The 14,047-nt window shown below is 58.1% G+C and overlaps 2 protein-coding genes across 3 annotated transcripts in view; both read right to left on the bottom strand.

Annotated features, from left to right (window-relative positions):
- The window catches only part of CAMK2A (calcium/calmodulin dependent protein kinase II alpha), a gene marked incomplete at both ends in the record, with an annotated part of 30,576 nt that extends 27,438 nt beyond the window's left edge, over positions 1 to 3,138 (bottom strand). For both annotated transcript variants that reach the window (XM_080353451.1, XM_080353452.1), the window contains one exon: positions 3,077 to 3,138. In XM_080353451.1, the coding sequence (XP_080209577.1) occupies positions 3,077 to 3,138 (62 nt within the window). The remainder of the gene's footprint in view (positions 1 to 3,076) is intronic.
- Positions 3,139 to 9,588: 6,450 nt separating this feature from the next.
- Positions 9,589 to 12,448, bottom strand: ARSI (arylsulfatase family member I; the record flags this gene model as incomplete). Its single annotated transcript, XM_080353141.1, has 2 exons — positions 9,589 to 10,990; positions 12,129 to 12,448. The coding sequence occupies 2 exons, from the start codon at positions 12,446 to 12,448 to the stop codon at positions 9,589 to 9,591; spliced, it is 1,722 nt and encodes a 573-aa protein (XP_080209267.1).
- Between the last annotated feature and the right edge of the window lie 1,599 nt (positions 12,449 to 14,047).

The following is a 14,047-nucleotide window of genomic DNA, read 5'->3' as shown; positions in this document are numbered from 1 at the left end:
AGCAGCGGCTTTGCCACCGGGATGCTTCTCCCTTTTCACACCTTCCCTGCCAGCGCCGGGCTGCGCTGCTGCCGCCCTCCCTCCCTTCAACACCTCCTCCTCCTCTGAGGCATTTTATCTCCTTTCTAGAGAAGAGTGTGGGCTGGGGATTTTTTGTTCCTCCACGTTGTTGGGGTTTTTTTGGGTTTTTTTTTTGTTTCCTTTTTTTGTTTTTTTTCCTTTTTAATAAAACCCCTCTCCTGCAGCTCCAGGAGTGGAGGGGCTGGTCGTAACACTCGACACCGTAATTATCTCCAGCCTCTCCCTGAACCTGCTGCGGGGGTGGATTTGGAGGCACCAATGGAGCTCCACTTCATGTTTGTCCTACCTGGGGGGCCGTGGGCAGGACCTTCTCCCTGTCCCCCCCCATCACTCTGGTCCCCTCCTGCAAGCATGGATTGCGGGGGCGATCGTAATAGCCCCTCACTTGCTCAGCTTTGCCAGGGCTGCCACAGGAGCAGGATTTCCCTGGCTCCATGTCCCTGCTCAGGACAGATGCCTTCCCCATGCCTAGGGGTGCCGGGATGTCCCATGGGCAGGTTCTGCAGACACCCCTCCCCATCTCTGCCCCTCATGAAGCCCTGACGTGGTGCTACTGTTAGATGGGTGGCATCTTAAACCCCTGGCTTGCCCAGGTGTCAGGATGGGTGACAGCTGAGGAGATGGCAAAGGAGCACAGTGGGGGCAGGAGCCTGTCACCCAGCATCTCCTCTCCTGCCAGCCAGGCTCAGGGGCACCCCGTGTCCCCACAGCAGACTGTCCCGGTCCCTTGGGGACAGCAAACTCAAGACGGAGCCTTTCTGCTCCGAGGCCCTAAGGGACGCCTCACCCTTTCGGGGTCTGGGTGGGGGACATCCGTGCTACCCACCCTGCCTCCCCCTGCCAGGACACCCCCCCGACTGGCACTGGGAGCATCTCTCCGGAGGAGGAGCGCCGTTTGCTGCCGCAGCAGAGCAGAGGTGCAGCACTTCGTCCTGGTTTCCCTCTCTAAGCCCACGAAGCAGAAATTTTCCCATGGGAAACCATTGATTTTTGAATGTGCCAGGATGTGCTGGAAACCATCCTGGTGGAAAATCCCCGACAGGCTCCACAGCACTTTGACCAGCCCAGAGAAGCCCCTTACTGGGGAACACGCCTCAGTGCCATGGTGGTACCTGCCCCCAGAGCTGAGGGGAAAGCTGTGGGATGCTCCGAGCTGAGGATGCTATCCTGAGTGCTCAGCTAAGCCCCACTGCTCCTGCATCCCCCAGGAGATGGGGTGGGCTGGGCTGGCTGGGGTGCGATGCTCGCAGAGGGCTGGCAAGCCACTGCACTAGCTTTGCTCCTTGACTCCTGAATGTGTTAAAATGCATCTGTGGAGGTGGTTTTACACAGTGGTGCTGGGTGGTGTGGGCAGCCCCTGGGTCTGGGTGCTCAGCCTGCCATGTCAGTGCCGACCTAGCAAAACATCTCACCCTGAACGCCTCTGGGAGCCCTCCCGGTCCTCTCCCACTGTACCTGGCCTGCAAGCCCCCCGTCCACATCCCCACTGCCACATCTGCCCAGCCAGGGCCCAGCAGCCTCCCTGCAGGCAGCCAGCAGCTGCTGCCTCCCCTGCCCACCCCTGGCACCACCGCAGAGCCTCAGAGACCAGAAAAGCTGAGAAACCTCTGGAGAAAGCAGGTCCCAAACCCCACCTTGCCACCAGCACCCCAGCGGGTGCCCGCTCCCCGACATGCAGCACTTCCTGGGACTGTCCCCACTGCAGGGACCTGTTCCTGGACCTGCTGCTCCCTCGCAGCCACCCTGACACTGAGGGGATGGATGTGCACACCCTGGGAGCGGGGATCCACTTGCCTCAAAGGACCTGCACTCTGTAGCAGCAACCTGATCCCCCCCGATTTAGATGAGGAGTACTAGCAGTGTTCAGCCTGGCATGAAGTCCTCCCCTGCTTCAGCCTCTCCGTTTCTCCATCTTTGTCCTCTTCTTTCTCCCTCGCCCCCATTTCACATGCCCACACATGTGGGTGCATATTTCGACGCAGACCACCCTGTGCTCAGGCGATGTGGGGCTGGAGCAAGTGCCGGTGCCCATGGGTGGGCACAGCTGCTCCTCTGAAACACGGGTACCAGACACCTGGCACAGCACCCCGAGCCCCCCACCACGCTGTGGCACACACAGCTCTCACCAAGCCAATCCAAGGGGAACGCGGCCGCATGCCCCAGATTTACACACCAGCTCTGAAAGAGGGCACAGAAACCAAAACACAGGCGCACGCTGCTCACTTCTGCACCTGTTTTATAGCCGCATGCCTAGGGAGATGCGGAGCATCCCTCTGCCTCACACGGAGGACCTGAACTCCCCCGCACCACCCTGGGGTGCTCAGTGCCCCCCAGGAGCACTTTGCTGTGCACAGGCATCTCTGTTTGCACACACACACGCACACACACACACGCTCCAATTCCAGGCATATGCAGTGACACCCAGACCTGCCAAGCCCCCCTGGCAGGAGAGTGGGGTCAGGCAGGGCTGTGGCTCACCCCTGGGGCACTTGTGCTGGGACAGGGGCAGGGGGGAGAGCCCCCAGCCCTGCCCAAGGGCCACCGGGATTCTCCAGGGGCTGCCAGGCAGGCTGGCTCTCCTGCAGGACTCACCGAACCCCCATGAATCTGCACAGAGAAATTCCCTAAAGAAATGTGAGGGGTGCCTGCTCCTTTGGCTTTCCTCCTTGGCTGTCCCGTCCCCCCTCCCAGCTGGAGAAGTTCCCCAGGGAGCTGACAGCATTCTTTTTTGGGAGCAGCTTTTCCATAAGAAAGGCAGTCACCCCGTCTCTGGGCAGCTCCAGCCCCCCAGGGTGACCCAAGCCCACCAGCCGAGCACTCATCAGCAGCCACCCAAACTCAGGAAGGGACAGAGCGGGCAGGGCTGGGCAGCCCCCATCCTAACCCCAGTCCCCCCGCACTGCTCCCCGGTGCGTTTGCTCTGTGCCTGTCTCTTTTCTTCCATCTCCTCTGGCTCTTCCCCACTTCCAGCACCCCAGCCCCGTCTCCAACTTACTTGCCCAGTTCCTCGAAGAGCTGATACTCCTCGGTGAAGCGGTTGCAGGTGATGGTGGCCATCCCGAGGGGCTGGAAATGCTCCCTCCCCAGTGCGGAGTTTGGGGCAAGCAGCTCTCCTCTCACTTCCTCCCTCTCCGTGTGCTCCCGGGGCTCTCTCCTCACCGAGGTAAATAAGGGAATATGTTTGATTGACAAGCCCGGAGATAATGATGAGGGCAATTTGTCTTCTCAGCTTCACAAGCCTTCGTCAGCATCCCCGTCCCCATGGCGACCACCACTGCCAGAAACGCCCTGTTTCTGTTGCCAGGGCAACTGCTTCCCAAACCCACCGCCTGCCCATGGGGACCAGGCACCTGCTGGGGACACATCCTGGGGGCTGCCTGGGGGTCACCTGGCTGCTGGGGGGGGGTGGGCAGGGGGACAAGTCTAAAATGCAGATATTAAGGGCAAATTAAAGGATGTGGCAGTGGTAAAATAATTGGGGCAAAAAGGGTTTCCATGGAAACCATGGTTTCCATGTTGCAGGAGGATGCTGTCGCCCTGGCAACTGCTTCACCCCCCCCAAAAAATAAAAAGAAAATACAGGCCCTGCTGGTGCCCGCAGCAGCATCCCTCTGGGGCCCGGGGGCTGCTGGGGCGGGTGGGAGCAAATGGAGCAGAAGCGTGTCAGGAGAAGATGTAGTAACCATGGCAGGTCCCCAGGGCTAGGGCCTGGCCCCGATGGCTCTGCTGGCCGCTCCCCACTTTGCCCACCAGCTTTCCCCACAGACCCTGGGGCTGCCATGGGTCCCTCATGCCATGGGGCAAGTAGCTTGACCAAAAGCACAGCTAGAGGGGGAGCAGAAAGGTTGTGTTCTGGGGTGCTGTATCCCTGCAGTGAAAAGTGGGGGACACTGCAGAGTGGGGTGGGAAGAAGGTCTGCCCCCCTCCTCCTCAGACTTTCTGCTGTTGAGTCGCCTCTCTGCTGGGTTTAGCATAAGAAAGCACAAAAAGGCAATAAAAGTAGAATAATGAGTTCCAAGAACTCAAGGGAGAAGTTTTCCTCTGAGCCCACCTTGCTGCCAGCACCCCTGGCAGCACCCGCTGGGGACTCAGCACCCCCTCCTCCATGTACACCCCCCTCACACCTCCCCACCTTCTGACTCTCCAGCAGAGCTTTCTTCTGCGGTTTTGTCCCATTTATGGATGATTTTGCAGCAGAAGGAGCCCCTGCTGCCCTGGGAGAAGGGGCTCCCACTGCTGGCTGGGAGGACATTGTCTTTGGCAGCTGAGATGGATTGAGTTCCCCTCCAGGATGCCATGGAAGGGTTAAAAGGAAAAGCAAAGCCTCTAACCAGACAAAAATAGGGAGAAATCTAAGAGAGGAGAGAGAGAAGGAGGAGCGGAGAGAGGGAGAGAAGAAAGGAGGTGGAAGTGGAGGAGGACAGCAAGTGGCAGAGTGAGGAAGAAGAGGGGGAGGAGGAGAAAGGTCTAATGGCTTTTCCATTAATTGCACCATTACCCACCTTCATCCTCACCTTGCATCCCCGCATCCAGCCTCGTGTGCCCACATGGCACAGCCTGTGGCCATGGTTGACAGGACAGGGACCCAGTTCCCACCTGTGGCTGTGGCATGGGGACAGGACCACAGTCCCTGAGGGCTGGTGACTTCCAGACCCACCCTGGCTGTGCCACCACTTGGGCAGATCTGTGCCCTGGGCATATGATGGTCCCCAAAACACACCCCTGCCTGTGCTCGTCTCTTTCCCCTCCTGCTCCCATGCAAAAAAAGGGCTTGAATTGCCACCCCTGGGGCTGTGCTGCAAGGTGGGGGGCTGTCACGGGGAGCTGCCGTGGGGGCCAGGGCAGCTGGGTGCTCGGGGGAGCCCTCTCCTCCTCCAGCTTTTTGCTGTCAGCCCTCAGCAGCCCCTCAGAGACGAAGGGTGAGAAGAAGGACCGCATATGCCCGAGACCCACGGACACCCGTGGGCAGCTGCACACACGCACCTCACTCCTGCCTGCGTGTCCCCGTGGGTGCCACAATGTGACCTGCCCCCGCTTCCCGTGTGCACCCCCACGCCAGCACCTGTGTTCAGCCCCCCACACATGACTCGGCCTTGCACCCATCACCAGGAGGAGGGATCCATCCCTTCTTCGCCCCAGGGCCCCCGCTGCATCCCGATCCCTACACCCCGGACCCCTCTCCCAGGGCAGGGGATGATGCCAAAGCCTCACATGGGGTCCCTGCCTCCCTCCCCAGGTATCTCCTGCCTGGCAGAGGTGCAGCTCTCCAGGAAGGTTTCCTCCCTTCCCGCCCTCCTCTCTAGTCCTTTTTTTTCCGCTTTTTCTCGGCATTTTTCTCTCTCTGAGGGTGAGGGGGTGTCAGGCTGCTGAGTGCTGAACATGTTCTGCTTTGCTGATGATGTTTTCCCAAGCAGGAATCGCTGCGTGGCTCTGCTCCCCAGTGCCTGGGGACAACCCAAGGGGAGCAGGAGCTCTGGGTGGCACCTTCTTCCCCCAGGCTGGGGACTCTCCCATCAGCTCCTGAAGAGAAGAACAGTCCCAGCCCTCTCCAGAGGCCTCAGGAGCCTCTTTGGATGTCTCTCCTCAACCAACGTCTCTGTACCCAGCCACCCCAAGGTTTGCTCCTGCAGGGCTTTGGAGAGCCAAGCTGCTCTCCTGCTGCCGTACTGGGGTCTGGCCGCCTGATGGAGACCTTCATCCCCAGCAGCTCCTCTCCATCACCAGGCTGTCCCTCCAGAAATGCCTCCTGCCCTCCCCACAGTTGCTCCAGCTCTGTCTGCAAATATTTAGTTTCTGCATCCCAGCACAGGGCTGCCCCAGACACCTGAGCTGTGATGCCAAATGCCAAACGCACGGGAGAGGCAGCTGCCCCATGGGGCTCAGGGAGGACCGATGTGTTCCTAGGGGGCTGTGTCAGGTCCCCCTCCTACCAGGGGACAGGGCTTGCATGAGCCTCGGGGAGCTTGCAGCGATGCCTTGCATGCAAAACCATCGGGGCTGTGAATTCCATATTGCAGAGATCCCAAAATTACTGGGACAGTTTCACACGCAAGCTGGGGTCTGGGGGATGCTCAGTTGCTGTCCTCTGGGAAGCTAAATTTGGGGTTATTTTTAGATGAAGTTTATAAATACCATGGTAAGGCAAGCTGATTTACATTTAGGGTTGTGTTTGCAAATGTGCCCTGTCCCTGCGGGCCCCAGCTCTTGCTCCTACAGCCACATAAAACTGCTTTCAGCTGGGACCAGGTGTCCCCAAGGCCACTCTCCTCCTGACATCAGGATGTCCCCAGAACCACTCTCTCCCCAACACCAAGGTCCATGTTCAGGGACTCTCCTGCAGACGTGGCTGTGAATATGTGGGGACCCCCAGCAGGCACTGGGTAGCTCCCTGAGGCCGTCGTGCTCTGGTTATGCCGGGGGAAAAACCTCTGCAAAACCACACGGACCCCTAGAAGGAGAAAGGACATGACTGCCTGTCATGAGATACAGCCCCTTGCCCAGAGCACCCTCTACCCAGCATGGGGTGCCTGGGGTGCCCAAGATGCCCTGCTGCCCTCCCACCATGGCAGTTTGCTGAGATGTGCATCCCCTTTCCTGCATGGGGCTTCTTCCTTTCCTTCCCCTTCTAGGGCTGGAGAGGCTCCCAGATACCCTCAATCCTGCATGTCCTAGCCTATCCCAGCCCAGCCCAGCCCCATTCTATTCCACTCCCCATCTCCATCCCATCCCAATTCCACCCATTCCCATCCTCAGCCCCATCCCCGTCCTCATCCTGTCCACCTTCATCCTATGTTCAGATACAGGGAGACTGGAAATGCAATAAAGGACATCTGCTGTCCTCAGGCTGGAGTCTCTGCACCCTCCAAGCACCCAGTGATGCTCCTGCCTACCTTTCCTCTTTCTTTTGGGGGACTACGACTTTCCTTCAACTGCAGCTTCTTGTAAAAATTCAGAATGCAACTTTTTTTAATTAAAAAAAAATAACACAGACCCAACACTCTGGCTAGGGTGACTGCCGGGTGACCCAGCCCAGAAGATCAGAAAAGGGGAATGAAGCAAGACCAGATGAACATTTTCATGGGGATATTAGTAAAACTGAAGGGAGCATTATCAAACATATTTTCATGGAAATTTCCATTTTTGAATGAAAAAAAAATAAAAGCAGGACTAAACTTGGACATGTTTATATAAATATGGAAATGAAAGCCATTATCCGAGCCTTGTCGCCGCCCCACGGCCAGCCCCACTTTGCCACTCCCTCCAGCACTAGTTAGTCCGTTGCTGTGACTCGTCCCTTAGCCCCCCGCAGCCATCACCCCCTGCCCTCCTCCGGCTTAGCCCACAGGAGCCTCCTCTTCTTCAGCAAAGTGTTAATTTATATTCAGCAACCAGTTGGCTTTGCCAAATGGCAGCCCTGCTGCCGATGAGGACACCAGCGGTGGCATCTTGAGGACCGGGCTGGCCAAGTGAGGTAGTTCAGGGATGTGCAGCATCCTCCCAGGGCTCGACTCAGCCAGGGCGATGCTGCACGGCCAGGTCCCCGTAGAACGATGTGTTAAGGGAGCCAGGGGTGGAGATGGGGCTGATGGAGGAGCTGAGTCCCCCTGTGAAGCCTGTCCCTGATGCCACCGCAGGGGCCGTGCCCACAGGGATGCGGGGGCTGATGGGGTGGTGATGGGTGTGCACAGAGCAGCTGGGACCTGCGCACATGCTGCCACGCTCCGGCTTTGCCAGCTCCTTCCCATCTTTACAACAGGAGGCCTCCTCTATTCTGCCTTGCTGTCAGCTTTTTTTTTTACTTCATTTCTATAGAAAATCCCAATTCCCCCAAATAATCCAGCTAAGAGTAAGAAAAAAAAAAAAAGAAATACAAACGTGTCATTGCATTCTCTTCCCGTCTTCGTCCCTCACTCACACACAGGGTTTGAAAGCGCACTGAAAGGTATTCAGCGTGCACGCTGCCAATTGTCACATCTTTCAATGACAGATTTTAAATGAATGTTATTTTGCAAGGGAGAAAGAGGGGGGAAAAAAAGGGAAAAAAAAAAAAGCCCACACTGCTCATCCAAGAGCTGACAAGTCCTAACGGGCCTCATTTTCCAGAGACAAAAATAACTATTTTCAAAATTCACAGCAGGGCCTTCGCCTACACACACTGCACCAAGAGAAACCTGTAGAGAGAAATGTAAAACACATTGTGTAAATGGAAATGCACCATGCATCCAAAATGCTTTTAAAGCTATTTACCCTCTTTCATCCTTGCCAGCTCTCCTCGGAGCACACGTACGCACACTCGCTCCCCGCCGAAGGCGCGGGGGCTCGGTGCTTTGCTCCTGCGCTGCCCAGCCCCCTGCAGTCGCATGGGCTGGCTCCCCACGGCGGGTGGATCATGGAGAGGTGCTTCCCCTCCAACACATGCACTGCTGGGACAGCAGTGGCCATATGCAACGTCCCCGTGTCCCCCACGGCTTCGAGGTCCTGCAGCTACAGAGCAGCACATCAGCCTCTGCAGAGATCTTCTTGAGATCTTCCTTCTGCTCCAGGTTCCGCGGCAGAGACGTGGGGATGGGGACAGCCCCAGCCCAAAGAGATGGCTGGTTGGATGTGCAGGGTGCATGGGGTGGAACATGGGTGCCTACAGCTATGCCCATGGCAGGGTCTGGCCAGGCAGAACTGCGGATGAAAGGATCTGCTGGGTGGCTGATCCACGTGAAGCCCACCAGACCTTGGGACAAACCTGCCTCCCAAGTGTGGGGCTCTGAAGAACTATCTGTCCTATCAGTGCCTCCAACCACATCTCCGTGGGCCATGGCTCCTCACTGGCGCTGCTCCTGGCCCCCCAGGCCAGCAGAGAGGAGAAGCCACAGCCCCACATGAGGTCCATGTAGCAGCAAACTGAGTCCAGTCTTGGTGGTCTCAGGTCTGACATCCATGGTCAGGAATCCATCCTTCTACAAAGAAGTATAATACGGACATATCATGGTCTTATGTCTGGGGGAGGCTCTCAAGTTCCCAGAGTAAGAGCAAAGGTGGCAGCTGCCTGACAGCATGCAGAAAGTCAGGAGCATGTATATACGGGGACATGACTAGGGACAACCCGCAGACAGAGCCGCCAAGGCCAGCCACCCCTCTGCATTGCCACCCCAGGGTCCTGTGCTGCCTTCTGGCTTTGCAATGGCCAACACTTAAAGTTTGCAGTTGCCTGCAGAGCCCTTGAGAAAAGTGTCTCTGGCTTTGGAAGGGGCTGTGCATGGGCCTGCCCAGCTCAGCAGAGCCGTACACCACCACGGAGACTGCATCGCCCTTCTCTGCCCACCGAGACCACCGCTCTGTGGCCACCGGTCCAGCCAGAGAGGAGAAAAGTTTTGGGGTGAACTCTGGAGCAAGTGAAAGCATGAGGGTGCTGGCCACCTCACCGTCCATCCCTCTCCCTCACTCCCACCCCACGGCACTGCGGTCCCGAGCTCCATCCTGGCCAGGCTGGGTGTGTGCTGGGGGATTCTCCCATTAGATGCGGTTGGACATGAGCCTGGTGTTCAGCTTGCGGAAGAAGGAGCGCAGCTTGCAGATCTTGCATTTCTTCTTCTTGTTCCTACTCTTCAGGGGCTCCCCACCACCTTCCCACTCCTCCGCATCGTCCTCGCTGGCCCAAGGTCCCCAGGCGCCGCCATTGAAGTCCGGGTGAGCCCGAGGGTTCTCCGCAGGGTACCGTACCGGGATGGCTGTCTGGTTGTAGTGCACCAACCTCATCAAGAGGGTCCTCACCACATCTGGGCGCTGGTCCGAGAGGTCATAGCGCTCATAGGGGTCGGCAGTGATGTTGAAGAGCCACACAGACTTTCTCAGGCCATCGGTGAGACGCTCCAGGTTCCACCAGCTCCCTGGGAAGTTAGTCAGGGTCTGCGGGGGGATCCAGTCGCTGTACCCCGGGTCACCTGTGAGGAGCTTCCACTCCCCAACCCGGATAGAGGCTTGCACGGCTGTGTTCCAGATGCCGAAGCCATCCTCCAAGGATCCATACTTGGCATGATTGTACAGGGGGTCAATGTTGTGCAGGATTTCAGTTCGCGGTGACTCCTTGCCCTCGCTGATGGCAGGCCAGACGTTGTAGCCATCCAAGCCTGGGACGTTGCTCAGGTTGCCCCTGGCCAGGCTGACCAGAGTCGGGTACCAGTCTGTGATGTGAACCAGGGCCCAGCTGGTCCGGCGCTTGCGCTTGATCAGGGGACTGTGGACAAAACCGATTCCACGGACTCCCCCTTCCCAGTACGTCCCTTTGCGGCCCCGTAGTGGCCAGTTGCTTCCTCCAGAGAAGGTCTGCCCACCATTGTCAGTGGAGAACACAATCACACTATTGTCATAATAACCGTACTTCTTGAGGGCCCAGGTGATGTTCTTCACCGCCTCATCCATGCATGTCACCATGGCGGCATACTTGCGGCGAGCAACGTTGCCCATGGAGCGGTAGCGGTAGATGTACTCCTTGGGCGACTGCAGAGGTGTGTGGACCGCTTGGAAGGCCACGTAGATGAAAATGGGCTCCTTGGGGCTGTGGGATGCCAGGATCTTGCTGACACGCTGGGCATAGAGAAAGGTGGAGTACTTGCCACTTTGGTCCCAAGCCACGTCTTCCCCTTCGTGCAGGTCATAGCCACAGACACCCGGCCCGTCACAGTTGTCATAGGTGTAGTAGTCCACATTGCCCGTCAGGGAGCCCAGGAAGGTGTCAAAGCCCCGGCGGGTGGGCAGGCATTCCTTCTTGTAGAAGCCAAGGTGCCACTTGCCCACCATGTGTGTAGAGTAGCCAGCTTCCTGCAGCTTCTGGGGCAGGGTGACTTGGTCGAGGGGAAGGCAGTTGGGCTGCCGAGGGCGGATGATGGAGTGCTGCAGACCTGTGTGGATCTGGTACCTGCAAGGGAAGAGCCAGGAGGAATCTGTGGTGATGGGGGGCAGCACTAGGTGGGGATGTGATGATACTTTATGTACCACAGACCCCAAATGCATGCAGGTCGCCATGTCACCCAGCCCAACCCCATAGAGCAAGCTCCATGCCAGAGACAGGGAGCTCCTCATCCACCCAAAAGTACCAAAGAGATGCCAAAATAGAGAGAGGGGGCTCAGCAGACATCTCAAAAGCATACTGGGCTGCTCTCCCAGGATGCCACCAGCAGGTGCCTCGCCGCTGCCAGCTCAGGGGAGGTGGCTGGGCTCTGCCAGGGCTGGGCAGCACAACAGGAGTTGTGCAGTGATCCCTGAGGGTTGGCAGTGCCCTACCTGGGTGTCCAGGCATCCCTGTCCTCTCCTGCTTTGCACAACCCAGAGATGCCTGGGATCCCTCTAGAGCCATCAAGAGAGAAGAGAGACCTTTGCCTGGACCCCAGTGGGCTCCACCAGCCCCAGGCTGTAGGTGACCACATCCATAGGCACCTCCCTGGGGCCCACTCCTCAGCAGATGATCTGATTAAATTTGCCTCCTATGGTGAGTGTTGACTACCCAGCACTGCTCCAGGGAAAGTTTCATCTGTCCCAGGAGACAGAAGGGCCCAGGACCAGGGGAGACCTGACTGTGTTGCCTTGAGAGAAGGTGATGGACCAGCGTCCAGACTGCCATGGCCAGTGCAGCACTGAACACACGAGCAGCAAAAGCAGGGTCCAGAGGACTTGTAGATGCAACAGAGAATGATCCTTCGACCCCACAGCCCAGCAGCAAACACCCACGGGCCAGTGTGACAGCAGCACGGGACTGCCTGGGGACACAGCTCTTTGCCCAGCAACAAAGAACCTCAGGGCCAGAGACCACCCTCTCCCAAAGTGATGTCTGTTACCCAACAGCATCCACGTTTTTGGCCTTGCCATGTACCACTATTTATCGCATGGGAAAATCAGCTGTTTACTCAGGACACCTTCTAGACAAAGCCAGCAAGATGCCTTTCTCTGGAGGATCTCCATCTTCTGCCAATACACCAGGGTCTAGGGGCAAGCTGGGGCTAAGCCACACTGAGCTACAGAGGGGACAGAAGGGGGGACATGAGCAGGCACTGGCTTACCTGCCGGTGATCAGCTGGCTGCGGGACGGGGTGCAGATGGGCTGGATGTAGTAGTTCTCCAGCTTAACGCCCTCGGCTGCCAACCTGTCCAGTGTTGGCGTCTGGATATCCGAGCCATGATACCCGACATCATGGTAGCCCTGGTCATCAGTCAGGATGAAGATGATGTGGGGGGGCCTGGCAAAGGCAGAAGGCAGCGATTTCTCCATAGGGTCCATGGCCACATCAGCCACTAAACTGGGCTTCATCCAGTCCCAGGATAAATAGCCAAAGCTGAGCAGGCTGACGAGCGAGAAGCCCGTGAGGGCATAGACAGCCATCCCGGAGCACGCCACGCTGCCTGCCAAAGGTGCTACTGTCTCAGCATCGCTTCAGCTCCACGGAAGCAGGAGGTCCCCCCTTCCTCTGGGAGAGTCCCCCGACCTAGGGGATGGTCCCCAAAACCCCTGGAGCTGGCTTTGTGGGAGCAGCTCCCATGAAGGCACACTCACACGCACAAAGGGCTTAATCCGCCGGGGCTGGGTTGCCTTCAGTCAAAAGAAAATAACCCTCGCGCCGCTCCAATCACACACATCTGCACAGCAGGACGGGCTCCTCGCGGTGATTAACGGCGGCCCCAGAGCCGCTCACCAAGCGTCCCGAGTGCTAGAAACACTCCCTGGCTTCTTGGTGTTTTCTTGCCAGTGTTATTTCTTTATAAAGAACCCCACAAAAACCCCGCTGGAGAAAGTAGCTGGCTTCTCCTCCACTCCTCTGTCTGCCTGGATGTCCGGCTGGCTTGCTCGGGATACGACAATCCTTTTCTTTAAACTCCTGCGGAAGAGGGTGCTAAAGTTCAAGCCCAGAGGTGCTGAGCTCTCCTCCTCACCCTCCGGGAACAGCCACCTTTTCCCACCCTCCTCTCCAAGGCAGAGAGTCCCAACATCTGCCCGGGACGTGGGCTAAGCCGCCAGGTTTATGGGGAGCCGCAGCCTCGGCCCCTCCCAGCTCAGCGGCTCCAGGAAAACGCTGGGAAATCCCGGAGCGTGCAGGGTCCTAAGTGTGGCGTTCCCCGAGCCGCCAGCACTTCCCTCCCCGCTTTCCCTGAGACATGTGGGCCAGGGCCCATGGTGGGATGCTCAGCTGGAGCCCCCGCAGCATCCCGGTGGGGAGCGCTTGGTCCCCTGGAGGGACTGCTGGGACCAGCCGCCCATGCTGCCAGAATCACCATCCAAACAAATCCCAGGCAAGGTGAAGCTGTAAGAACTTGTTAGGACACCCCAAGTGTTGAATAAAACCACCCAGGGGCAGGCAGAGCACTACAGAGTGAGGTGGCTGCTGCTGCACCCATTTTCCAGCTAGGGAAACTGAGGCAGACAGAGGCCGCTTTTGACAGCCAGGGGCAAGGTTTGGTGTGAACTAGAGGCCTTTGCCAGCGCAGGAGTGCTGGTCTGAGCTGAGGGTACCAGGGCAAGGGGCCAGGTGGGTGCCTTGATGCTTCAGGGGAGCTTTAGGGTGAGATGAGCGATGCTCTCATGTAATTCCTTTTGCAGGGCCAGCATTCACCAGGCATCAGGAAGCCATCACTCCTGGTCCCCAGCCTCAGCCTTCCTTCTGCCAGGTCTCCTCCATGTCCCTCTCCTGGATGCCCTCCATGGGCTCCCCCTGCACTCCCTGCCCCAGGCACTGCCCTTCGGCCACCTCCAGCCCCCCGCACCCTACATCTCACCACTGCCCCACAGCAGCCCCACGGCACACCAGGCACTGTGGAGGAGTGGGTGGGAGGGAGCACAAGGCTCCTCGCTTCCAGGAAAGGCAAAGGGAGGGTGGGCTTCTCCTTCCTGGCTTTAGACACAGGCAAAGGGGACACAGACGGGTAAGCAGAGGGCCCATTTCAGCTGGGGCTCTGAGGCTGGGGGTTTGCAGGAGCACAGGGAGGT

This window comes from Nesoenas mayeri (genome assembly GCF_963082525.1).
Source record: "Nesoenas mayeri genome assembly, chromosome: 14".
NCBI lineage: Eukaryota > Metazoa > Chordata > Aves > Columbiformes > Columbidae > Nesoenas > Nesoenas mayeri.
This window is presented reverse-complemented; position numbering and strand designations above follow the sequence as displayed.